The 27,708-nt window shown below is 43.0% G+C and overlaps 1 protein-coding gene across 1 annotated transcript in view; it reads left to right on the top strand.

Moving 5' to 3' along the window:
• me1 (malic enzyme 1, NADP(+)-dependent, cytosolic) overlaps positions 1-27,708 on the top strand; it is an 83,201-nt gene extending 55,493 nt beyond the window's left edge. The window contains exons 6-14 of the mRNA XM_079625731.1: positions 6,227-6,330; positions 21,045-21,154; positions 22,144-22,241; positions 22,556-22,669; positions 23,910-24,015; positions 24,115-24,257; positions 24,353-24,526; positions 27,023-27,121; positions 27,209-27,708. Coding sequence (XP_079481857.1) covers positions 6,227-6,330; positions 21,045-21,154; positions 22,144-22,241; positions 22,556-22,669; positions 23,910-24,015; positions 24,115-24,257; positions 24,353-24,526; positions 27,023-27,121; positions 27,209-27,376 — 1,116 coding nt within the window. The 3' untranslated portion in view covers positions 27,377-27,708. The remainder of the gene's footprint in view (positions 1-6,226; positions 6,331-21,044; positions 21,155-22,143; positions 22,242-22,555; positions 22,670-23,909; positions 24,016-24,114; positions 24,258-24,352; positions 24,527-27,022; positions 27,122-27,208) is intronic.

The following is a 27,708-nucleotide window of genomic DNA, read 5'->3' as shown; positions in this document are numbered from 1 at the left end:
GCTGCTGCAGTGTAGATCCAGATTGCACACACACAAACAGCCAAAGCAGTTTGCAATCAAACCCATGTAAACACTATTTGTGTAAACACCTCCTGTGAGTTTTTCTGGAGTATTGTGCCTTGTCTAAACAGTGCTATATTTCATGGAAATAATGAGCTTCTGTATATACAGACCTCCAGACAACAGATTATGATCGCTGATACCAAGTCTGTTGATGTATCTGGTGTAAAAGGGGAATATGATCTCTGATGACGCCTCTTACACATCATCATTTAACTTCAGAGGCTCATTCTGCTGATTGACAGCTGGGATACTCTGTCTAAACTGCTATCACCTCATGTGACCTCATCCACACGCCTACATTCACATACTGAAAGGAAACCAAATGATGTCATCGCAAACAAAGTACTGTCTGTTTAGGTTGTGGGTGGCCTAAGCATAGGGATCTCTCTCTCTCTCTGACACTCATTTTCTTATTCTTCTCTGACTGTGGCTAACAGACCCTGACTGTTCCTGTGCCTTAATCTCACCTGAAAGACTACATACACATACAGTTCACACACACAAAGCATAACTCATCAAAACCCAGTTAATCCCAAAGAGAAAAGGGCTCTCTCTCTCATCACCCACTGACCAATAAGTTCTCGTATTCTCTTCTGAGTAGCTGATCTAGGATAAAATTTTGTCCTGATTTTGCCAGAATTATCTCTGGTGGTTCCCTTTCATGGAAACTCATGCTGTGTCGAAGACGACACTTTGGGGAACGCCTCCAGCGTTATAGCGTCTGAAGGAATAGCGTGTGGAACTAGTCCAGTCTTGATTAATTCTGCGTCATGACGTAACGTGACTGTGTACTCAGAAGCTACAAAGGGATGCCGGCACACAACAGCTAGCTTCTGCTCTTCAGTTAGCTTCTGTCTTATTTGGTGTTATCACTTATCAGTCTTATTTGTCCTACTATGAAAAGCATTCCTTATCAAAAAGAGTGAAAGTATGGCGAGTGAGAGGCAATCTAGGCAGTATGCGTCTCCCTGTCCCAGATACATCACGGAGGGAGACACACCCTCGCTTTGTGTTATGTGCCTTGGAGCGAAGCATGCACAGGCAGCGTGCGAACTGTGAGCTGCCGCTGCTGCTCAGAATGCTCTGCTCCCGCTTGGCCTTGTTCGATGAGACAGGCCAGGCTTGCGCTCCCTGTGGTTTGGGATCCGTGTCCGACGAGGCAGCGTGGCGTTAACATTCATGGGGATCGCAAATGGAGCTGCCTGGCGAGTTTGAGACGGCCTCTGCCTTTCCTCAGTTCTCAGCTCTGTTGTTTCCATTCAGGGATCAGAAACCCGCTCTGCGGCTCTGCTCAGGATTAGAAGCCCATGCTAAAATTATCTGGCTCTGAGGAGTTAGATGTTCTAAGCATTGAGGCAGGAGAATTAGAGTACTTGCCACCTCATTCCCCTTTTTTTGAGGAGCTGCTGAAGGTTGTGACTAGAGAAATGGCCTAATTAAATATAATTTGGCCAACAGAAAAGCAGAAGGTGCAAAAGAAAAGTAAATTCAGTGAGCACTTCCTGCAGGCTCGGTCACAGCCTTCATGTCGGAGTCTGCCTTTCTTTCCCGATCTATACACTGCGGTGTCATGATCGTGGAAAAGGCCGTTCTCATCGAGATTATCGAGCCCAACTGTTCATAATTATTCCTCCATCTTGGGCTCGAAAGGGAATGGCTATGGGGTGATGCCATGGGTTGAAGAGTATTTAGCATCATATCTCACCCAACACTGCATCATCCCTTAAGACTCCGACGCTGCCCATCAGCATAATGTCTGCATAATGTCTCACAACTGCATCAGCAGATGGAGAGTGTTGCCTCTCGAGCACCCCTCAAAAAGCATGGGGGTCAAAGCAGCACTCTCAACCGAAGTTTTCTAAGCCGAAGACAGATCTGAGGACTGATCTGAGGATAGACTCATTCAGGCAAGGAAGGCTTCGGGAAAGAGGTCAGGACATTGTGCTCAAGCCTCTAAGGGCAGTCCCTCCGGGGACGGATCTCGCTCCTCCGCGGAGCCCTAAGGAAATCGATGTTTGCTTCCCGCTGCCTCGTGCACTTGGGGACACATTGTTTCCAACAAATGCAAATCGCAGTGTCTGTCCAAATTGTTGCGGCCCTGTCGAGTTAACTTCTTCAAATGAGGCCTGTAGAAAATATAATTCGGTTGTTACCTGCCAGCCAGCCGCTTCAGGTCAGTGAACACCGAGGTCAGTCTTGAGAGAAGATCCCCCTTGTAGAATATGTAGAAGCTTGGAGGAGTCTTTGAAGAGGTACAGAATTAAATTCTATAAATAGTATTGCCCGCCAAAATTCAGCGGGGTGGTCTACACTATTGTCGGGGCACTAATTAGCAAGGGCTGAGGCCTAGGGAATGGACACTCCACCCCGGGACCGTAGAGCTAATTTGGAGGAAGTTCGACCAAGCGGAAGTGGATTTGTTCGCATCTCAAGAGAACACGCATTGCCCACTTTGGTTTTCCCTTACACATCCAGCTCCTCTGGGAATGGATACCATGGTGCAGGTGTGGCCGAGGAGTTCTAGAGAGGGTCTTTCGGGACGGGGTCTGACTACTTCTGGTAGCCTCGTACTGGCAACCCGAGTACGGTTCTCAGACGTCATAGCGCTCCTGGCAGACCCCTCATGAGAGATTCCCATCCCTCTCAAGCCGAGGGCTCATAAAACCACCCTAAACCGAAGATGTGGAAGCTCTGGGTCTGGCCCCTGAGGGGGACCAACTCCTAAGTTCTGGTCTCTCAGACGAGGTCCCTCCACGAGGAAACTTTAAGCCTTAAAGTGGAATGTGTTCACTTTATGAGGCAGAGAATGCCAATTGGACCCAGTTAACTGCCTAGTAGCTTCAGTTGCGGAGTTCCTCCAAAGTCATTTCTCTGATGGTCTTTCCCCATCCACACTTTAGGGTCTATGTGGCGGCCATAGCTGCCTTTCACACGCCTTTAAGTGGTGGCCCTCTGGGGAAACGCCAACAAATCATTTGTTTCCTTTGTGGTGATCAGAGGATGAGACCTGTAGTCCTGGCCAGGGTTCCCGTGTGGGACCTGGCAGTGGTTCTTGAGGTGTTATCCCTGGCACCCTTCGAACCCATTGATGAGCTGTCTGAGAAGTTTCTCTCTTTTAAAGTGGCCTTCCTGCTAGCCATTACCCCCTCTTGCTTCGCTCCTGGTAGGGTAAAGGCCATTCTCCACCCTAGGCCGGGCTACTTGCCCAAAGTGCCATCTAATGTGGTACGGTCTGTTATCCTGCAGGCCTTTCATCCTCCACCACATGTGTCGGCTGATCAGTAAAGGCTACACCTACTATGCACTGTCCGGGCCTTGGAGGCCTACGTACATAGGTCCTCAGGTTGGAGGAAGTCGGACCAGCTATTAGTGTGTTTTGGGTAACTTAAAAAGGGTTCCCTTGCCTCCAAGCAGACGATTAGCAGATGGATTGTGGAGTCTATTCCTTCAGCGTATGAGGCGCGCAGTCTGCCCTCTCCTCTCCTGATAAGAGCTCACTCGAGTGGAGGAGTGGCATCCTCCAAAGCATTTCTATCGGGGGTTACCCTTCAAGAGGTCTGTGATGCTGCTGGCTCGGACTCCCGTCACACCTTTATCAGATATTATAGCTTGGATCTGCCCTCCATTCCGAGTTCTCAAGTCCTCTCTTCCTGAGCTGTGCCTGACAAGGTTCACACCAGGAAAAACCCTATTCATTGTGGCACAGTGAGTATTTCGTTCCCCCAAAGTGCCGTCTTCAACGCAGCATATGTTCCCTCAAAAGGGAACTACTCGGGTTAAGACTGTAACCCTTGTTCCCTGAGAAGGGAATGAGACCCTGCGTTCCTTTGCCACACCTCCTAAGTTCCTGAGAATGACTTGCTCCGACCTATCAGAAGGTAATACTTTTGTGTGCCGGCTTCCCTTTGTTGCTTCTGTGTGACATCCGTTCACATGTGACGTCATGACACAACACCAATCGAGATGTGACTTGTTCCACACGTGCTTCAGACGCTGTCACACTGGAGGCGTTCCCCAAAGTGTCGTCTTCAACGCAGCGTCTCGTTCCCTTCTCAGGGAACAAGGGTTACAGTCGTAACCCGAGACGATTTGTTTCTTCTGAGAACTTCAAGCACTTCACTTTCTGTGAGAGCAGGCACATCTTGTTATTTTATATATTATCTTAGCTTGTACTCTGATGTATTCCTTTTTCAGATTAAAGAGCCTTATCTAATAATGTCAACAACTGACATATTTCCTATATTTTGTGAATATATATTTTACCAGAATACATTCGGGTGATTATCAAATAGGCAAGACGATCAAGAGATTACTGATTGGAAATTGAATATGGAAAAAAGTTTTGTGGATGTAGGAGTAGGATGTTTCTGGATCTTTGTTGCTTCCGGAACCACATGTTTATCAACCTGTCAGATTTTAGATTAGGTTTTCGGGTGGGGCTTTAATAGTATTCTTATTAATCTTTAGTTTTCTCTAATTTTGAAAATATTTATTTATAGTTAATGCTTTAATATTGTAAAATAAGTTTAAATTCAAAATAACTTTTCTATTTTAAATTGCCATTTATTCTTGGAAAAAAAAGCAAAATTTTCAGCAGCCATTACTTTCAATCATTCTAATATGCTTTTCTGGTACTCAAAAAATATCATGATACTTTTTTTTCAGGATTCTAAATTTAACTTAATTATCTTTTTTTATCAAATTTTGTTGCATTTTGTTGTTTGTTTTAGTTCCTGACTGTGGGGTTCAGAGAAACTACTTTTATAGCGACTGTCTTGATATTAAAAAACACAGTCACAACAAACCAGACCCTCTGGAAGTATGTCCCATCCAACTGAGTGTGCACTTAGAAGTGCATTATGAACACACAATAAATCTGCCTGCAGTCACCATCTCATATCTCAGACTGCACTCTATGTTTCCTTTCCCACACTGATGAATTCACGTACCGCCAGAAACCAGACAGTCCTCCCTTTTAAGGGCACCTTTATGATCGCAATTGCTGTGTAAAACTCTTAAGGAGAAATCCAAAGAAGTGCTGGAAGTAAAATATCCCTTTAGTTCAATTTCCTGCATGAGTTTTTTTTCTTCAGCTAGCATGTCAGCACAGTTCCGAAAAGTTTCTCCTGGATTATGATATTGATCTTGCATTGTGGAACGGAATAAGTGACAGATCTTTAAAGATTGGAGAAGCCTACTATATGTCACCAGAGACAAATCTATCATTTACTGGAAAATTGAGTAGAATTACGATGATCAAGAATTATGAGGACAAAAAAATAAACATTAATGAACAAGATCAATTACATGAAATGAAAAATCAAACTATTTTCTAACTACATGTTGATCTTAAAGACAGTCTCATAGAAGTTTTAAGAGTTTACGAGTTATTACTTTTTCAGTCCCAAACAACTTTTTTAATTTTCACTAGTCCTATCAGATAGAAAAAATGCTTTTATAACGAGGACAGATCGTCAGAACTGATTGTGACTAAAATTGCGTGTGCCATGTGGGAATGAGTTCTGATGAAATCACTTCCTCTTTCACTGTGATCAAAACATGGAAAAAGCTCCAAAGTTGTTGCCATACGATGTTAAGTATGCACCACACATCAGAACTGCTGAGAGTGCTCTGTTAATCCATTTTCTTTTCTGGTTGACTGGCATGCTGACAGTGATGGGGCGCACAGAATTTTTATATGACGCTTGCGTTCTCTCTCAACTTCTTTTCTGTTTTTCCCATAGCGTTTGTGGCTCACACTGTGATGTCTGCAGATCTGAACAAGAGCGACAGCTGCTAGACTTTCAAATTGAAAATGCAGTGTTTTTCTTTTTCCTCACATGTCCTCTTTCTGTCTCTTTTTTTAAAGATTTTATGCATTTCTCTTTCTCTTGTTCTCGGTCTGTGTTTCCTTAAGCACACGCAGGCACAAATAACTGTGAGAGGTAACCAGATTACCATATGTAAACTAATTAAAGAGGAGCTGTATACACAATAAACATTCACTTGTTGAGTTTTGATGGTATTTTATTTTTGGATTCTCATTTTTTCCACTGGTTAGAGTATGATAAATTGTCATGTCATGCTATTGTTTCTACTTGATGCCTGGGATTCTAAAAAAGTGTGGTTAAAAACCTTTTATTTCTCTCTTTCCCTGTCGCAGGAACTCCTGAAGGACCCTCTGTACATTGGTCTGAGGCATAAAAGACTACGTGGACAGGCCTATGATGAGCTGCTGGAGGAGTTTATGAAGGCCATCACAGACAGGTATAGTAAATCCACTGTACCCTTCCCTCAAAGCACATGCTTCCTTCCACAGGCCGCTGATGGAAATGCCTGGAGAGCATAGCTGAGCCATTGCGTTGCAGGAATGTGGGGTAAAGCGCATGCCTCTAGGTTTGTGGGCTCTGAGCGACGACTCCAGTGGCAGAGACCCGAACCGGATCACTGACTGCACGCCTCATCAGTTCTCTCCCCACATATCCTGCACTATATAGAGCCATGTGGTGATGTAATTTGGCCTATAACCAGCCCCCACTGGCTGGTTGATGGATCTTCGTGCTCCATGATACTTAAAATTGTTCACGCTCTTGTGACTATCATTTTCTTTGATAGTCTTCAAAATGGCAGTTTGGGTTATTTGAGTCATTGTCATTTTCTTTTTCGACAGCTAATAGGAGAGAGAATGTCCATGCATAAAGCTCAGCTTTTAAAAATTTGGAAGATTAAAATGTGTTTTAATATGTGTAATGGCTGTTGGAGTTCAGCATTGTTATATATCATGGAGAAGGAAAATGTGTTTTTAAAGGGGCCTTATTATGCTTTTTTTTTTTTACTTGTTCAACTTTAGTTAGTGTGTAATATTTGAGCATAAAAAAGATCTGCAAGGATACAAAGCTTAAAATCCACTCTAAATGGAGATATTTTATTTAACAGAACTCACTTTCCAAGAACTACAACAAACGACTCGTTTGGACTACAACCTCTTTTTCATTTTGTGAAGTCACAATTTTATGGAATACACAAAAAAAGGTGTGAGGCCTGTTGATGTGCATTTGTCACAGTGTCTGGTTTGAGTTCCCTGGGTCACCACTAGATGTCCTCCTTCCCCACGGTGTTTGTCACATTCTGAACTACATTCCCCACGATCCTTGTTCTTCATTGCACTCAGCTGTCCCTTGTCACTAATCATTGCACTCAGCCAATTCCCCATTAGCATTGTCTTTCCCTGTGTATATAACCCTGTCTGTTTTAGTATGTGTCACGGAATCCTTGTAATCGTCACGCCACTTCTGAGTTCTGAGTTCGTTAATGCCTGTTGTTTTGTTTATGTTTATGTTTGATTGCTTCTTTGGTTTTGACCCCTGCCTGGACTGGTTCACGATTACGGATTACCCATTAATAAACACTGCACTTGGATCTACCCCTGTTTCCCGTGTGTGGATCGTGACAGAAGGATTCCGTCAATATGCACAGATCCAGCAGTACGGGTATTCGTATCGCTCCTCCAAGCACTGCTGAGGAGAGGATGGGACGTTTTGGTAATCTGGCCTATCTACGTCAGCAGGGCCGGTCGGTGGGTGATCTATCCCAATTTTTTTGGACTCTCTCGAGAGGTATGGGATACAATGAGGCCACACTCAAGGACCTTTTTAATAAGTGTCTTGACGACCCATTGCCGGGCTGGGAGATGAAGGGGCTGGAGATCCTGGACTTTTGGGGATTCACCAGTTACCTTCATCATCGTAGCCAATGGGATACACCACTCCCGCCTGTGTCTCCTGACATGGCTTCCATACCCTCGCAGGAGACTGCAACACCCCCAGAGGCGGTCACGGACGTCACAGAATCCCCAGAGGCAGTAGGTTTGATGTCGCCGCCTCACCATCAGAAACGGCGGAGGAGGAGGAAGATTGCCAGTCTTCCCAAAGACCCGGAGGCCGTCCCCTCCGAGCAGCCCGCTGTCGTCCCGGAGGACGTCCCCTCCGAGCAGCCCGCTGTCGTCCCGGAGGCCGTCCCCTCCGAGCAGCCCGTCCCCTCCGAGCAGCCCGCTGTCGTCCCGGAGGACGTCCCCTCCGAGCAGCCCGCTGTCGTCCCGGAGGCCGTCCCCTCCGAGCAGCCCGCTGTCATCCCTGAGATTGTCTCGGAGCCGCCCACCATCAGTCCTGCCACGGCCAAGAGAGCGGTCTTCCTCTGTTATGCGGTGGCGGCACTGCATGCGTGGAGGAGGCACAGGCTGTCTGCCGTTCCAGAGACTGTCCACTACACGTCTGCTGTTCCAGAGCCGGAGCCAGTGTCTGCTGTTCCAGAGCCGGAGCCAGTGTCTGCTGTTCCAGAGCCGGAGCCGGTGTCTGCTGTTCCAGAGCCGGAGCCGGTGTCTGCTGTTCCAGAGCCGGAGCCAGTGTCTGCTGTTCCAGAGCCGGAGCCGGTGTCTGCTGTTCCAGAGCCGGAGCCGGTGTCTGCTGTTCCAGAGCCGGAGCCGGTGTCTGCTGTTCCAGAGCCGGAGCCGGTGTCTGCTGTTCCAGAGCCGGAGCCGGTGTCTGCTGTTCCAGAGCCGGAGCCGGTGTCTGCTGTTCCAGAGCCGGAGCCGGTGTCTGCTGTTCCAGAGCCGGAGCCGGTGTCTGCTGTTCCAGAGCCGGAGCCGGTGTCTGCTGTTCCAGAGCCGGAGCCGGTGTCTGCTGTTCCAGAGCCGGAGCCGGTGTCTGCTGTTCCAGAGCCGGAGCCGGTGTCTGCTGTTCCAGAGCCGGAGCCGGTGTCTGCTGTTCCAGAGCCGGAGCCGGTGTCTGCTGTTCCAGAGCCGGAGCCGGTGTCTGCTGTTCCAGAGCCGGAGCCGGTGTCTGCTGTTCCAGAGCCGGAGCCGGTGTCTGCTGTTCCAGAGCCGGAGCCGGTGTCTGCTGTTCCAGAGCCGGAGCCGGTGTCTGCTGTTCCAGAGCCGGAGCCGGTGTCTGCTGTTCCAGAGCCGGAGCCGGTGTCTGCTGTTCCAGAGCCGGAGCCGGTGTCTGCTGTTCCAGAGCCGGAGCCGGTGTCTGCTGTTCCAGAGCCGGAGCCGGTGTCTGCTGTTCCAGAGCCGGAGCCGGTGTCTGCTGTTCCAGAGCCGGAGCCGGTGTCTGCTGTTCCAGAGCCGGAGCCGGTGTCTGCTGTTCCAGAGCCGGAGCCGGTGTCTGCTGTTCCAGAGCCGGAGCCGGTGTCTGCTGTTCCAGAGCCGGAGCCGGTGTCTGCTGTTCCAGAGCCGGAGCCGGTGTCTGCTGTTCCAGAGCCGGAGCCGGTGTCTGCTGTTCCAGAGCCGGAGCCGGTGTCTGCTGTTCCAGAGCCGGAGCCGGTGTCTGCTGTTCCAGAGCCGGAGCCGGTGTCTGCTGTTCCAGAGCCGGAGCCGGTGTCTGCTGTTCCAGAGCCGGAGCCGGTGTCTGCTGTTCCAGAGCCGGAGCCGGTGTCTGCTGTTCCAGAGCCGGAGCCGGTGTCTGCTGTTCCAGAGCCGGAGCCGGTGTCTGCTGTTCCAGAGCCGGAGCCGGTGTCTGCTGTTCCAGAGCCGGAGCCGGTGTCTGCTGTTCCAGAGCCGGAGCCGGTGCCCGTGTCTGTTCCTGAGCCGGTGCCCGTGTCTGTTGCAGCTCCTGAGCCGGTGGTGTCTGTTGCAGCTCCTGAGCCGGTGGTGTCTGTTGCAGTTCCTGAGCCGGTGGTGTCTGTTGCAGTTCCTGAGCCGGTGGTGTCTGTTGCAGTTCCTGAGCCGGTGGTGTCTGTTCCAGTTCCTGAGCCGGTGGTGTCTGTTCCAGTTCCTGAGCCGGTGGTGTCTGTTCCAGTTCCTGAGCCGGTGGTGTCTGTTCCAGTTCCTGAGCAGGTGGTGTCTGTTCCAGTTCCTGAGCCGGTGGTGTCTGTGACTGTTCCTGAGCCAGGGTCTGTCCCTGTCCCTCCTTGGTCTTCACCGCCATGGCCGCCCGAGGGGTCGTCTCCGCCCTGGCCGCCCGAGGGGTCGTCTCCGCCCTGGCCGCCCGAGGGGTCGTCTCCGCCCTGGCCGCCCGAGGGGTCGTCTCCGCCCTGGCCGCCCGAGGGGTCGTCTCCGCCCTGGCCGCCCGAGGGGTCGTCTCCGCCCTGGCCGCCCGAGGGGTCGTCTCCGCCCTGGCCGCCCGAGGGGTCGTCTCCGCCCTGGCCGCCCGATGGACGGTCTGCTCCGCCCTGGCCGCCCGAAGGGTCGTCTCCGCCCTGGCCGCCCGATGGACTGTCGGTTTCGCCCTGGCCGCCAGCTAAGTCGTCACCCCTTGTTCCTGTTCCCCTCCATGGACCTGGCCCCCCATCCCGCCCCCTGATCCTCCACCATTTCACCTCCCGCCTGGACTCTTGTTTTGTGTGTTATGTCTTGGAGCGTCTGGTAGCCGCTCCGTAGGAGGAGGGTTATGTCACAGTGTCTGGTTTGAGTTCCCTGGGTCACCACTAGATGTCCTCCTTCCCCACGGTGTTTGTCACATTCTGAACTACATTCCCCACGATCCTTGTTCTTCATTGCACTCAGCTGTCCCTTGTCACTAATCATTGCACTCAGCCAATTCCCCATTAGCATTGTCTTTCCCTGTGTATATAACCCTGTCTGTTTTAGTATGTGTCACGGAATCCTTGTAATCGTCACGCCACTTCTGAGTTCTGAGTTCGTTAATGCCTGTTGTTTTGTTTATGTTTATGTTTGATTGCTTCTTTGGTTTTGACCCCTGCCTGGACTGGTTCACGATTACGGATTACCCATTAATAAACACTGCACTTGGATCTACCCCTGTTTCCCGTGTGTGGATCGTGACAGCATTAGAGTAGACATTGTTGTCGCTATGTCAAAGAGACGCTGTTTTCTCCACCCCGTTTCCAAACTCAGAGTGGTTTAAATGTATTTATACACTGTTCCTAAGCATTATAATCCCAACGTTTATCTGTGTGCTGCCCTTTTGACGGAAAGCCGCTTCCAGAACCACTATGCACAAAAGCTTCTCCTGAAATTTTCCGTTTTCGAAATTGTCGGGACAATCTGTTGTTTTTTGATCACAACTTGTACTGTCTTATAATTTGTAATTGCATTTTCTATTAACAGTTCCAATTATAGCCTAAGTTTTATGTTGATGCTATGATGTAAACAAAGGGCAAAGCTTGCCTCCGCTCACCCGCTAGCTAACATTAGTGTTGATATACTGTAGTGTTGTTTACTGTAGCTTTTGTAAGCTCTCGCTTTTGTAAGGCTGTTCACCGCCCCTTATGAAAATTAACCTTGGTTTTGTGATCGATCACTGTTTGTTTTACCATAATTCTCCGATAAATATCATAATTAAATGGTGTATAACATTGTATCTAAAATGTAGAAAACAAAACAAAAAAAACATACTACTCTGAAACGTCCTGTAAAATCAGTGCTTGAAAAGTCCATGCATGAAATCCGTTCTGGACGATCCTCTTGTTTGTTAGCATTCCTAAGTCTGAATCAGGCTTGAATTGGTTTGAAACTGACACTATCCTCAATATTTACATCTGAGTAGAGCTTGCGGTTATGGTAAGGGGCTTGACATTTCCAGAACACGCGCTATGCGGTGCAGCGGTGGCAATCACAACACACTGGCCCAGCTAACCAATCACAGCACATTTCGTATTTCGGAATAAGAGTCTTCATTGAAACCAAGCATGAAAGCATTGTACACCTCAAAAACAAAATCAAGGCTCCATAAAAAGGGCATCATAGGACCCCTTTAAGTCTTTATTAGTCGAATATGTTTATGCAAGCATTACTATTAACTTGAACTCTTACTGATTACACATTGTAGCGTGTAGTTGCACTAGCTATTCTACAGACATGAATATAATCAATCAAGTTGTTTAGGAGATATGTGCTATTACTTAAGTCATTGTACTTTTGGGGGATGCAAAAGTATGAAGAAAATTCCCATATACTTGCATTGTAGGAGAGACACAAACAGTATCTAGGGACCAGAATATCATAGGGCTTTTATGGTGGGCTCTTTTGATCTGAAAGTGTAAGAAACCACCTAAAACCCCACAGAAACCTAGCACCCAACAAGAAATGCCCTAGCAACCACCTAGAACCAGTTTTGCACTGATTAACACCATTAACATTTAAGAACCAGGGTCTTTGTCAAAGGTCTATCTGTTGCTTTAGGCTCTGGTGTGTCCTGGTTTGATGGAGGATGTCATAAGAACGTAGTGCCACACATGGCTGTATTTAAAGGAGAACTCAAAAACCCCAGTATCTGATTTCCCTCCAGCTGGAAGAATATAGCCATGATTCTATAATAACGGGGTGGACATGAAACTACAGGGAAAAGCATCACTTTTCCCCAAAAGTGCAGAGTTGGTGGAAAATGAATATAGTGATTATAGGTTGCCGACTGACAAATGATTACAGTCCTGGGGATTTTTAATAAACTCCTTATAATTTAAAAAATCAGAGGCTAGATGCTTTAGGAAAAGGTTGCTGGATAAGTGCTAAATTTACATTACATTTACATTTAGCCAAATCAACTTACCAATAAACCAATAAAGGGCCTTTTTTGGGAGCCATTAGTTTGTTCTTTTACTGGGAATCGAACCCATGACCATTCTCTTTCAGTGACATGAACAGTTCTAAACTTCTCTCTGTTTTAAAGTTAAAAAATATTTGAAGAAACTGCACACAACCGTCTATTGGTGGACTGCAATCCAGTTGTTGTTGTTTTTTCCAGTGAAATGCAAAAATCTGCCTTTATTTCAATACATTTGATAACAATGGCAAAAATAACTATGGCCGTTTGAAATAAAATTTATAGATAAGACAAAGAAAAATTATTAAATGCACTGTATATTCTTTCAGACCATAAGTTTAACAGCCTGCAGGTGCTCTGTTTCCCATCAAGCCTTTTTTTCGAGAGTGATGAAGAATAATGACACCAATCCCCACCAGGCCACTTTTCTGTGCCACAATGGCTTTAAGAAGCTTAACTAGAGCAGATAGTGGGCATAGATGCTCTTTGAGGTATTTGTTTTGTTTAAGGAGTGTAGAAAAACATATAAAGAAACATCCAGAAAAAAAGCTGCATTTTAGGATGCCGGGAGTATTTTTGCGGGGGGTTGTTATGCTTCTTTTATGATGTAGTTAATTCAAGAATAGATTTTTTTTTTTTTTTGCTTCTAAGGCTTTGTCTTGTGGTGCTGAAGTAGTTTGTGGGGGTTGACTTTGTTTTCCCACCCGCTCCCAGAACAGACTGAAAAGTATCTGTCTTCTTTAGCCCCTCTGTGTGCACCGGCACAATTCCCATGTCAAATTATTTAATTTGAGCTTGTTGCTTTTCACAGAGCTGTAGTGGTGACGGTGTTCCAGCTATCGCTATGGTAACACGGGCCATCTTAGGGCACCGTTACGAAGCCATGTTAGGAAAAGTGATGGATGGGAATGTTGCTTGATTTTTCTATGCAGATGGGAATTGAGGAATGGGAATTTAAGGAGTGTTTTAATAGAAAGAGCAGCCTGCGAAGCCCCATGGGCCCCGTGGGAGCCGGTGTGTGCTGGAGAGGAGCACCAAATTCAGAGAGTGAATGTATTGCCTGCCTGTCCCATTAAAGGGTTAGTTCACCCAAAAATGAAAATTCAGTCTGTATTTGCTCACCCTCATGTTGTTCCAACCCGCTAAGAATTTTGTTCATCTTCGGAACACAAATTAAGATATTTTCGATGAAATCTGAGAACTGGCTCACTGTTTCATAGGCTGCTAGGTAATCGATATCTGCCATCCCAGAAAAGTTAGTAAAGACATTGTTAAAATAGTCCAAGTGACTTCAGTGGCTCAAGTTTATCAAAGTTTATCAAGCAACGAGAATACTTTTTGTGCACAAAAAACAAACAAAAACAACAACTTTTTTCAACTATTCATTTTCTTCTGTGTGGGCCTCTGAGTGAGTTCACGTAGTGTAACAGCGCAGCGCTTCTGGGTTGTATGTCAGAACGAAGGCTCACCAATAGTAAGCCTACGTTCTGACGTACAACCCAGAAGAGCTGCGCTGTTACACTGCGTGAGGCCCACACAGAAGAAAATTAATAGTTTAATAAAGTCGTTATTTTTGTTTGTTTTTTGTTCACAAAAAGTATTATCGTCGTTTGATAAACTTAAGGTTCAGCCACGGTAGTCACTTGGACTATTTTAACGATGTCTATACCAGCTTTTCTGGGATGGCAGATATCGATTACCTAGCAGCCTATGAAGGAGTGAGCCAGCTCTCAGATTTCATCAAAAATATCTTAATTTGTGTTCCGAAGATGAACGAAAGTCTTACGGGGTTGGAACAACATGAGGGTGAGTAATTACTGACAGAATTTTAATTTTTGTGTGAATTTAATCAAGTGTTTTTAATCAAGTGAATGCAATTGGCGAGCATTGGAGACTTCAAAAACATAAACAATGTATATGAAAATTAAATTCAAATGAGGTCATGCACATTTAAAAGACACATTTATTAGCTCCATATGTGGTTATCTTGGTGAATAAACACTCTTTCACTAACTTGGATTTATAAAGTTTTTGTAAAGTGAACTTTGTGCATGCACATACTTTTAGGATGAAATCTTTGCAAAATTGTATTAATGAGGTCCTGGGTGTTCGTTTGAGATATTCACCCTTGGCATATGAAGAAGATGTGGGAGTTTATCAGTTTAACTTTACACCTGATAATGTGTGCAAACCTGTCTGGAATTTGACTGCAGATAATGTGTTGGTATTGTGTGTGTGCACGGATTTAAATCTTTGGTTGAACAGCTGTGTTTGGACAAGATTTTTACCATGACCTGTAATACGGAGGCCCGTGGGTTGCGCGGTAGTCATGCAGGGAAAAGAAAATCTTTGAAAGTGTGTCAGCTCTACCAGAATCCTTAGACCCAATCTCAGCAAACGTCCTGAGTATGTGTGGTCAGTATGGGCGCAGCAGGATTATGCTAAACCTAAACCTAGTGGCTGTGTTTTTCATCTCTCTTTTCTCAACTCTAAGAATGTTGTTATGTCTGAGCAAACCACTTTATGAGAAATGCTTAATTCCCAACAGCCATGTTGCGTTCCTGTTAGTGTACAAAAGCTGAAGTGCTGCAGTGAGATCTGGCTGGTTAGCTTCAAAGGTCTATGCTTTTATCAAAAGATAATTTTTCCTGCACTTCTGTCTGGGGCAAATAATGTACCTAGAGAGAAACAAGTAGTAAATCAACAGTGAATGAAACAAAAAGGCACAAAGGGCCTTGGTGTATTAGCGATGGTGTGGAGATGGGTTCAACAGTCTCTCATGGGCTCTGAGCTCATTTACTGCATTCCACTTTAGGAGTGATGGAGCCAAGCTTCCGTCCTACGATCATTTAGACTGAGACTGGAGTATATTATGGTTTGTATAGAATTTGCTGGCTACAGTCTCCAGATTCCATATGCCTGAAACATTGATTTGGGAATTGTGAGATGTGGTGACCAAATGTCCTGGTTAAAACAGCAAAACCTGAGCTCAAGTATCAGGAATACAGTGTGAGAAAGTCCCCATAAGGAAAATGGATTAATAAACATAGTAAACAATGTCTTAATGAAATGCAGAAATATTTATAGTATTATTATTTTACTTGCAGTACTTTTGTGTTTTCCTAATTCACATTAGATTATATATAGATCACATTTTTTAATTAAATTACAGCAATTACCTTGATACTTTTTTTTTAAGTCAGCATAAAGGCAGTACAACAAATAATAACATAATACATAAATACTTATAATATGTAATTTATTAAAACCTTGTCTTTTTTAATACTCTACAAAGAATCCATTGTCATGGTACGGTTGTGTAAGAAGCTCACGAAGACGAGAAAATAACAAAAACAGTCTTTAATTCAAAACCCATGAAATTCTCAGGGAAACTGAATCACAACCATCTTAACATGGACGTAACACTGATGAGAACGGACATAGAATGAAGGAGAACTCAGGGTTTAAATGCATGGAACAAACAAAGGGAACTAATGAGAGAATTAATTAGACAACAGGTGAACAAAATGACTTATCAAACAAACTGAGAAACTAGGTCACATGGGAACAACAAAACACAACATAGTCTACATGTTACATCCATAAAAATGGACTTAATTTTCTTTGATTTTTGCAGTTCTTACTTAACTCAACCTGCAACAGTCTCACAAGTGTTTGCCACTTGCTTGCTTGTGCCATTTTCCAAGCACAGAGCACCAAAATGTTAACGGAAGTGCATTAACCAGAATGCTTGTGGAGAAATTTCTTTCTAAAAGCAGCCTAGAAAGTTTTCTCATTCCCAGATACTGATCTGTTGACTGAGATCATTTTTAGGACAGAACCAAAGCAAGTTGCCTGTTTGCAAAATTATTATTTTTTTTCATGCTTTTTCTCTCCCTAAAAGTATGGCACAGCTGTCCCGGAGAGAGATTTAATATTGGCTCCTCTTAACACCCCAATGCTTTCTTCTCCTGTCTGGAGGTAAAGGCAGATGAGGGGAGACTGAGATCCTGTAGCTCTCAATGTGCTTGGGTGTGTCTGTCATTGTCTGGCCTGACTTTTGGTGGAGAGGACCAGTGGAGCTGATTCTCAGCCAGCTCTTTGTTTGAGTTTTACAACAGACGCAGAGGTGCATTATGGATCTGATTGAACGAGGCGCCAGAAAAAGACAACAAGCTTTGGTGAGAATGAGAGCACAATGCACCGAATGGGTGCTTTGTTTTGTCGGCTAGTTGTTTCCGCCTCATTCTGTCTCTTTCTCATGCACATTTACCCAAAATAAACAACCGCGAGAGCTATACTTAACTAGTATTATCTCAAATATTAAATGGTATTATGTTGGCAGAGATTTTCTTGTTCTAATAATAATCTTAATTTCTTTTTCAACCACTGTTGAGGTAGATCAGGAGGTTATGATCTCATTTTTCATCTCCATCCTCTGATGATGTGCTACAGCAGATCATGTTGGGAGCATGTTGGGATTATGACTCACTTTCTCTACTTCCTATTTATATCTGCCAAATCCATGAGCAATTACTCCGTCAGTCTCTCTGGACTGCTTTCCTGCCGCGTCCTGTAGATACAGTGGGGAGAGCAAGTATTTGATACACTGCCGATTTTGCAGGTTTTCTCACTTACAAAGCATGTAGAAGTCTGTAATTTTATCATAGGTACTCTTCAACTGTGAGTGACAGAATCTAAAACAAAAATCCAGAAAATCACATTGTATGATTTTTAAGTAATTCATTTGTATTTTATTGCATGACAAAAGTATTTGATACATCAGAAAAGCAGAACTTAATATTTGGTACAGAAACCTTTGTTTGCAATTACAGAGATCATGTTTCCTGTAGTTCTTGACCAGGGGTGCTTCTCAATATCCCTCCTCGTCTCCTCGCTCCTCCGTCCTCCATCCTATGACCCGGAAACCGATCGAGCTCAGCCATCTTGAAGGACATCTCAATTCTCTAATTGCACCGCGAGGAGGCGAGGATCGAGGAGTGAGGAGGCTTCCAGAGGAGCTATGAGCGAGGATACACAGGTGTATCCTATGCGGAAGTGTTTTATTGACTTAACGTGACGCAAGTGTAAATTCTCCTCCCCCTTCACATCGGTCACAATAATTTTATAGCTATATAATTTTATTGCAGTTTATATAAACCACACATGTCACATATTTCAACAGGGTATCTTGCTTTATTATTATTTATTATGAATTTCTTAAATAACCAAACTTCAACAACATAAGGGCAGATCTTTTGAGCGCTGCTGATGACGCTGTAAAGTGACGCTCGAGTGATCAAGTATTCCAATGTATAAAAAAACTTTCATTCGATTCCTCCATCCTCATTTCCTTTCCTTGCAGCCTTCCCCCGCGTCTTCCAGGGGGTAGAGCTGAGACGCGAGGAAAGGAAGCGAGGAAAGGAAACGAGGATGCACAAATAAGAATTGAGAAACACCCCAGGTTTGCACACACTGCAGCAGGGATTTTGGCCCACTCCTCCATACAGACCTTCTCCAGATTATTCAGGTTTCGGGGCTGTCGCTGGGCAATACGGACTTTCAGCTCCCTCCAAAGATTTTCTATTGGGTTCAGGTCTGGAGCCTGGCTAGGCCACTCCAGGACCTTGAGTTGCTTCTTACGGAGCCACTCCTTAGTTGCCCTGGCTATGTGTTTCGGGGACCAGGTTTGCACACACTGCAGCAGGAATTTTGGCCCACTCCTCCATACAGACCTTCTCCAGATCCTTCAGGTTTCAGGGCTGTCGCTGGGCAATACGGACTTTCAGCTCCCTCCAAAGATTTTCTATTGGGTTCAGGTCTGGAGACTGGCTAGGCCACTCCTGGACCTTGAGTTGCTTCTTACGGAGCCACTCCTTAGTTGCCCTGGCTATGTGTTTCGGGTCGTTGTCATGCTGGAAGACCCAGCCACGACCCATCTTCAAATGCTCTTAGTGAGGGAAGGATGTTGTTGGCCAAGATCTAGCGATACATGGCCTCATCCATCCTCCCCTCAATACGGTGCAGTCGTCCTGTCCCCTTTGCAGAAAAGCATCCCCAAAGAATGTTTCCACCTCCATGCTTCACGGTTGTGATGGTGTTCTTGGGGTTGTACTCATCCTTCTTCCTCCAAACACGGCAAGTGGAGTTTAGACCAAAAAGCTCTATTTTTGTCTCATCAGACCACATGACCTTCTCCCATTCCTCCTCTGGATCATCCAGATGGTCATTGGCAAACTTCAGACGGGCCTGGACATGCGCTGGCTTCAGCAGTGGGACCTTGCGTGCGCTGCAGGATTTTAATCCATGACGGCGTAGTGTGTTACTAATGGTTTTCTTTGAGACTGTGGTCCCAGCTCTCTTCAGGTCATTGACCAGGTCCTGCCATGTAGTTCTGGGATGATCCCTCACCTTCCTCATGATCATTGATGCCCCACGAGGAGAGATCTTGCATGGTGCCCCAGAACAAGGGAGATTGACCGTCATCTTGAACTTCTTCCATTTTATAATAATTGCACCAACAGTTGTTGCCTTCTCACCAAGCTGCTTGCCTATTGTCCTGTAGCCCGTCCCAGCCTTGTGCAGGTCTACAATTTTATCCCTGATGTCCTTACACAGCTCTCTGGTCTTGGCCATTGTGGAGAGGTTGGAGTCTGTTTGATTGAGTGTGTGGACAGGTGTGTTTTATACAGGTAACGAGTTCAAACAGGTGCAGTTAATACAGGTAATGAGTGGAGAACAGGAGGGCTTCTTAAAAAAAAAACTAACAGGTCTGTGAGAGCCGGAATTCTTACTGGTTGGTAGGTGATCAAATACTTATGTAATGCAATAAAATGCAAATTAATTATTTAAAAATCATACAACGTGATTTTCTGGATTTTTGTTTTAGATTCCGTCTCTCATAGTTGATAAAAATAAAATGGTATGATAAAAATTACAGACTTCTACATGCTTCTACATGCAAAATCGGCAGTGTATCAAATACTTGTTCTCCCCACTGTATGTAAGAGTTTAGACTGCAGTTTGATTATAAAGACTGTCCTGAGACGTGTCCCCAGATCGGAGGTTTCTTAAAAACTTTAAAAGGGTTTCTGAGCTCATTAAACCTTGTTTACCTAGAGTGCTTTGGTGCTGGAAAGTCTCTGGAGACAATGAAAACTTAATGGCGTTTTTCTGTTTTAGCAGCATGTCTGACCACACAATACTGACCATTTTGTATCATATAAAGGATTAGTTCACAAATAAAGGATTAGTTCACAAATAATGACATTTCTCTGCATTTACTCTCATTTTTTTTCTAAAACTGTATGACTTGCAATTCAATTTTTGAAGATAACCATGGACACTCTTCTCCACATAAGGAAATTGAGTTACAAAATTACATGCAGTTGAAGCACTATTTAAGTATCATAAAACATTTTCAAATGCCTTATTCCAAGCCTTCTGAAGTCTTATGATGATTTTGTGTGAGATGTATTCACATAAATGTTTGACATCCACCCTAGCTTTCCTTGTGAACGAATCATATGAGTCAAATACTTTCAGTGAATCATCTGATCTAGTTTGCAAAACCACTCGGATGTTTAATTTTGTCTCATTCATGATGTTGTTGACAGAAATAGAGAAACGGATGTATGCTTCAAGAGACAGCTGTCATTATGAAAACAATGAGCCAATCCCTTTGTGTGTTTGAATGATGCATGGCAGCTCTAGGCAGCAATGCAGATCTGTTCTTCTTATATTGGGTTGAGTGACAGGCTGGCTCTCTACAGTGCCACACTGCAGTGTTTACCCATCCTGTTTCCAATGCTTGGGTGTCTGGGACCTCTAATATTGCATCAAACTCTGATGGGGATCTCTGCCCGCTATTTTTCATTGGGGAATCAGTTAGTTGATCTATACTATTCTTTCAATAGTTCTGCTGACTGGATGTATAATATGAGAAACCACTGAATTGTCACTAGTTTTTTTTTTAAGTTGCTTGTGTGTGTGCAGTTCATTGGCTATTGATTTTGAATAGCCACGTTTGAATGTTTGTCTTAGTATTTCAGTGGGAGAATTAGAGGCCATGATGTTACCACATCATTAGCAAACTGATCATACAAGGGTTGTTATTTTCTTTTCTGATCTTTGAGAGTTGTGTTTGGCTGTGGAAACAACTACGAAGAAACAATAACAGTCTCAGGTCCACACTGAGAAGGAAAAAACCCTTCGGGATTGAACAACCCCATCTATGATGGGCTTGAGGAGCAGTTGGATGGCCCCCTCTGCAGGCTGAAGTGGCGTGCATTAGCTAGCAGCTTTATTTGAAATGATAAAAGAGTTATTTACAGTTTTAGCCTGTGATGATTTGGACCATTTTAATTTCCATTTTGTAAGGATTCTTTATACTTGTTTTTTATAATTCCTTTGATATTATCTTTCATTTAGTTGTTTCTTGAGCTCTGAAGAAATATATATTGATGTTTCTGTTATGCACAGGTATGGGGTGAACTGCCTAATCCAGTTTGAGGATTTTGCCAACACCAACGCCTTCCGTCTACTGAGTAAATACCGCAATAAGTACCTCACGTTCAATGATGACATCCAAGGTATGGGCACTAAAAGAGATTTTAGTTGCACACTTGTTTTAATCTCTCTTGCACTAAATGAAAGCACAGACAACACATACAGTATACGGTATTATTTAGGTCAATTAAAATGTCATAATGTTATGCTTAAGCTGGTTCCTAATCTGTAGTGCAGTCATTTTGAGCGAATGCTGAAATCAATGATTGTAAGTTACTCATTCAGACCAAATCTCTCACTCTGATTTTCCTTCATACTGTTGCTTAAACCCCTCTTATATTTATGATTCGATAAAGAGTCTATTTTCTACCATCCACCTCACTCTATCCTTTTTTTACATTATCATTGCAGACACATTTCAAACACCAAATATAACACAAGCTTATTGTTTGAAATTGAGTTTAACCATAGTTAACCATATGTGTCCACCATGAAGCGAGCATAGCTGATCGGCCATATCCAATTTATTTTAAATGGGAGTTGTTGACATTGGAGGTACTTGGAATAGTTTTACATTTCAAATACAGTTTGCAAATTTTTTACGTGTCCAGGCCAGTGGTTCTCAAACTTTTTTACTTGAAGGTCCCCCATTGTCCAACATGATACAACATAATATTATATTTTTTTCATTTTATATATATATATATGTATATGGGCCATTCAGAAATAAAGTTTAGAATTCTCTAACTGTTCATGTATGTAATAGCTAGACTTCACTGAAGGCAACCACACTGATGTACATTTAACAGACTCATCCCCAAATCAGCAGTTCTCTAGAGTTTTGAGTGGATTTCGTCTTAGACAGGGTGAGAATCTATTAGCAGCTGCTTATCTCACTCCTTTGACAATTCCTACAGAAATTCACCTCCAAATAAACTCCACCTTGGTGTTTAGAATTGAGTTTCCAGAGTTGAGTCTCAAGCCTCAGCTCCTACTTTTATGTCCAGTTTTTCTTCTTACCACAGAGATTAGATAAACTCAGTAAAATATATTTGTGTTTCCTGTCTCGTAGGTACTGCTTCTGTGGCTGTGGCGGGACTGCTGGCTGCCCTTCGCATTACCATGAGCAAAATGTGCAACCACACCATCGTATTTCAGGGTGCAGGGGAGGTGTGTGTGTCTGTCTGTGTGTGTCTGTCTGTGTGTGTCTGTCTGTCTGTGTGTGTCTGTCTGTGTGTGTGTGAGTTGTTCCAGACAGTGTTTTGATGGTAGCTAACCCATTTTCATTCATATGGTGGTTCATCTTGTCTGTCAATCCAACTTTTAAAAAATGTATGAAATTATTATTTTAAGATGTAAGAAATTGATTTATTTTGGAGTCAAGCTGTGATATTTTTATTGAATTATTGTGAAGTTGAGTTTGTTTTTTAGATCTGTATGTGAAATGTATATCTTTTGATTTAACAGCATTTTTATGTTTTCAGGCTGCAATGGGCATAGCTGAGCTGATCATTATGGCGATGGAGAAAGAGGGGCTTCCTCGTGAGCAGTGTATAAAGAAAATCTGGATGGTGGACTCTAAAGGACTTATCGTTAAGGTGAGGTCATCAAGATATATTTATATTAGTTTTGACGTTCAAACACACCATGTGATTTGAATTGGAATTTACACTCTTCTCATTCAATCATGTTCATTGATTGTTCATGAACATTACTGTAGGTCTTCATCAGAACATTTTTAGAATTCAATGGATGATTTTGTTATTTCAAGCTTAACAGATCGTTTGGCTATGTTAGATTGATAAAGACAAAGAGGTCAGGGAGGTTGTGATAATGCTACTTTCATCCAAGTGATTTGTGGCACACCAGTTGCTGTCCACCTCCCTGGAACTCCTTGGAGTAAGAATCTTTTGGTGATGGAGGAGCTTTGTGATCTCAGCAGTTTTCTCATGCCTTGCTTCTTTCCGCTTCTCTGAAGCCCGGGGCTGCATCACTTAATGGCTCAGATCCTAAAGGGGAAGGCTGTCACCATTCGGATTAGATGCTGTTAAGCATGAAATAAAGGAAAATACTTTCCATTAACAGATTATATAAATACATGCATATAATTATATGAAGAATTTTTTTTATTTTATTTTAGCTGTGCAGTTAGTTTTGTGTAAAGTTATTATTTATCTGACATAATAGTTTCTTATCCAAAGAACATGGGATTGTCTTTTTATTGCTTCAAATTAATACTAGTGTGTCTTTTTTTGTGTGTCTGACAAAAAAGCCAAATCTAAAAAAATATATATATAAGAATTTCATCTTATTAAATAATAATATATCAACCCAAATTCCATGTGCTAGACCGTTTAATGCTGGACCTTTTGTCAGTGCTAACTTGCCTCTTTTCTGAGCCATTTCTGTGATTATTTTGTATTTGTAGCTGTGTGAAGTCAGTTCCTTTCAGTAAGGTGTAGGTGTAGTTCATCACATTAAATATGGATGAGTTCCACTAAATGGTATTTATATATTGCCTAATCATTAAAAAGCAAACCAACTTTCTTTCATTAAAATTAATGGCAGATATACAGATAAAAATGCTATATTTTTTATACTTTATCTAATGCAATGACATTTATGCTATTTTAAAGGTTGACATTTTTAAGTGTGTATATTTTAGACACTGAGCAATGTTTTTATTGCCCATCTGGCAGATCATACACACTTTGTTCTCTGTGTAGAGAATCTGTGTTCATTATGAAGTGCGGTGAGTTGTGCTATTGTATTTTCCTGATGCACTTTAATTTTCTGTCTTTTTCTCTGTCAATTGTCATCTCTCTGTCCCCCATTAAGGGTAGGGATCACCTCACCCACGAGAAAGTGAGGTTTGCACATGAACATGCGCAAATGAAGAAGCTGGAGGATGTTGTGAAGGAGCTGAAACCCACGGCTTTAATTGGTATAGATGTACTGTAAATAAATACATATATACACTGCTGTTGCCCCAGCAGTCCCTATGAGAACTATTGGACTCAAATACTTCTCATCATCTCCACAGGGGTGGCAGCTATCACTGGTGCTTTCACAGAGGAGATAATCAAGGCAATGGCTACCTTCAATAAGAGACCTATTATCTTCGCTCTAAGCAATCCCACCAGCAAGGCGGAGTGCACTGCTGAGCAGTGCTACACACTCACTGAGGTGCTTTTGAAGGAGTTGCATGTGTACATTAATGTCAGAAAATTTAAAATTTTGTTTAATTTTTTCAGCTTTTTTTGTTTGTTTTAATATTGCAGGGAAGGGGGATATTTGCAAGCGGGAGCCCCTTTGATCCGGTAACCCTTCCCGATGGCCGGAAGTTTTACCCCGGTCAGGGAAACAACGCTTATGTGTTCCCTGGAGTGGGGCTGGGGGTCACCGCTTGTGGGATGAGACACATCTCCGAGGATATTTTCCTCATCACGGCTGAGGTGATCGAATCTCGCTTGCTCTTTTCTGTCTACCTAAATCTGTTAACAAAGTTAACTGTTTCTGGAAACTTTCTCTCTAATCACATTTTTTAAATTATAATCTGTTGTCTCCATCTTTCACTCTCTCTTTCTTAGGGCTGGCTATTAATACACCGTTCCTGATTCGATTCAATACAGATTAGCTAAAATCTCTAAACTATAAATTTTGTATATTAAAATTATACAATCAACCTCTAACTGTACATTGCAAAAATATTCATTTCAAAAATTAACAACAGGGCTCAAACTAAATTGTTTGTTTAAAACAATTAAATGGTAGCGAACTTTCACTAAATGGGTAAAAACTGCACATAAATAGTAGCTGACAGTCTGAATAACATAACAGTTTTGGTGATCATCTGTCACAGCTCATTAAAGTTACACAAAATGTCACCAGCCAGATGACCATTTTTAACACGTTTGGAACAAATTTATCTATGTATAATATAAGATTTTTATTTAGTTTTATTTCCATATGTCTACTAGTAGTAGGAAAAGGCTTGCATGCCCTGACATTTTGGATGCACATACGGGTACGGGTTTTTCGCGAACAGACGACACCATTGTCAAAACAATCCCCGTTCACACTGATCTGCGAAAACGACTAAAAACACTGCATTATGCATGCCAGGCCAGTAGTTGGCGATGTTAATTTGTAAAGAAACACTACGCAAAGCTAGGTAATATGTAAACGCATGACCGTTTTCACAAATTTCGTTTTTTTGTAAATTACACCGAGACTATAACAGTATCCTATTCAAAAACTTTGTTTTTTTAAGTTCCAAAATACATTTTTAAGGGTGAAAAATATATCATGAATATTAATGCTTAGGTTTCAAGAAAATAAAATACCACAAACAATATAACACAATCAATATAGTGTGCCTATGTATATCCATCCTTGCATTCATAATCAGAAAATAACTTTTTTCCCAGCCCTACCTTTTCTGTCTCTCTGTATTTATATGCTTGTAATAAACCATAAAATCCCATTTCAATATGCGAACATCTCCCATTTTATAGCTGCAAGCAATGTCATCTTGTATTTTACTGAACTTATCTGTCAAGCTGTCCTCTGCGCTTCACCTGATATCAGCCAGACAGTGTTTTAGTCAGGTACTGTGAATGGTTGCATCAGACTGTGTAAACGAGAGCTTTTTTTGAATGTCAATGAACCACTGCCCTGTAATGCTGGAAACAGACCACTGCAGCATAAAAAGGTTAGCCAAGGCCTTACGCACGCACATGTTAAATCAGTATGTGCCAATGAGGGAGATTTATCTCTTTAGAGCAGCTCAAAGTAGAACGATCTACTCCGAGAGCGAGCAGGATCACTTCTCCTGCAGTCTGTGGACAACTCCAGTGAAGCTGCTGTCTGGATATCTGAACTTCAAACAGCATCCGGCAGCAGGGGGGGAATGCTTAACATCTCTATCCCCGCTGGTCGTACTAGGCTTTTGTATATTTCAGTAAGTTATGGTTCTGTGCTATCGAGTCTCAGGAAGGTCTATAATCACTAACTCCAGCAACCCAATGTGACCTGAAATGGCAAAGTGGTGAACAAAACAAACCATCTGAGAGCAATAGAGGGAGATACAGGAAATTTATGTAAATAAAGCAACTACGATAACGGAGCAACCAGAACAATGAGCGACTGCAGCTGATGGTAGCTGAAGAATTGTGTTGTCTTTCTTGTGTAGTTCTAAATTGGAAAATGACAAAAGCTAATTGTGATTACTGATTCATTATTGTGTTGTTATTAGTGGTCAAGGTTGCAGTAACTCTCATAGAGCCAAAAAGTTAGTTTGGGCTCTAGAAGTATTTACTAAGAAAGAAATGATTTTGAGGGCAGCACAACATAGCACCATGACTTTGGTTTTAGTTTCATTAAAGCTGCAAGACCTTCCAGCTGTCATTTATCCAAGAGACTTGTTATTCTGCATCACACAGCATTGTTTTAGTATTATTTACTATTTATATAATAGAATCTATTCATATTTTGAATTCGCTTTTTACATTTTTTTTTATTTAGTAATTTTCTTATGTAATATTTATATTTGATTTCAGCTTTATTTTAATTACTGAGATTTTTTGTTTTAAATGTTCGCCTTATTTTTGGTTAACAACACAACCTAGCCGAAAATCTAGACTTCAACAAAATCTAGCCGAAACAAATGTTTTAGTTATTGTTTTAGTCTTGTTAGTTTTTTTTCGGGGGTATGGATCTGGCTGACCTTAGGCAAGAAAAAAACACTTATTACTGCCTACACAATCCAGGTATGTAAGCAGTGGGGACGCTGGGATGAATATTTGATGCAGGTCCATCAGAAAAACAAACAGCAGAAGAATAATTAGGTTCTTACTCTTTTCACCGTGTACACAAACGGTGTAATTAGACTTATATTGTCCACACGTTAAGTCCATAATAATCACCACCAGTTTGTGCTGTGTTTATAGACTATAGCAGAACTGGTGACTGAGAAGGATCTTGCAGAGGGGCGTCTGTATCCTCCTCTCAAAAGCATCCAGGATGTTTCCTTCAAGCTGGCTGTTAAGGTGGGCTCGACTCCATAACATCTCAAGCCACAGCCGTGATTCATGCGTGGCGCTATTTACTAATCATTTTTATGTGCATCATGACAGATTGTGGAGTACGCCTATAAACACGAAATGGCAACGCTGCACCCGGAGCCGCACGATAAAGAGGCTTTTGTTCGTTCGCTCATCTACAGCACAGATTACGACGAGTTCGCCGTGGACTCGTACGGCTGGCCCGAGAATGCCATGAACGTCCAAACGTGCAAACTGTGACCACCCAAAATACACAGACCAGAATGAGATTTCATAATATGACATTTCTGTTTTAAATGTGATTTCTTGACAGGATTATAATGATTATCTGCAAACAGTACTGTAAACCAAAAATAGCCTTAATAAAATGTCATTTATTGTAATTTTGTGAGAGAGTATGTTACATATCACCAGTGTCCATAAGTATGTACTTCAGGATGCATGAACATACAGCACTGCACGATCATCATACATATGAACAGTTCATGTTGGGCTATAAAAAGAACTGTGCCTTATAAAGCCATTCATTATCAAGCAACTTTCACTTCAATAAAAGTGATATTCTGGCAACA

The sequence above is a fragment of the Phoxinus phoxinus genome (genome assembly GCF_949152265.1).
Source record: "Phoxinus phoxinus genome assembly, chromosome: 10".
In the NCBI taxonomy this organism is placed as follows: domain Eukaryota; kingdom Metazoa; phylum Chordata; class Actinopteri; order Cypriniformes; family Leuciscidae; genus Phoxinus; species Phoxinus phoxinus.
The sequence above is the reverse complement of the archived record's forward strand: the minus strand, read 5'-3'. Positions and strand labels throughout refer to the sequence as shown.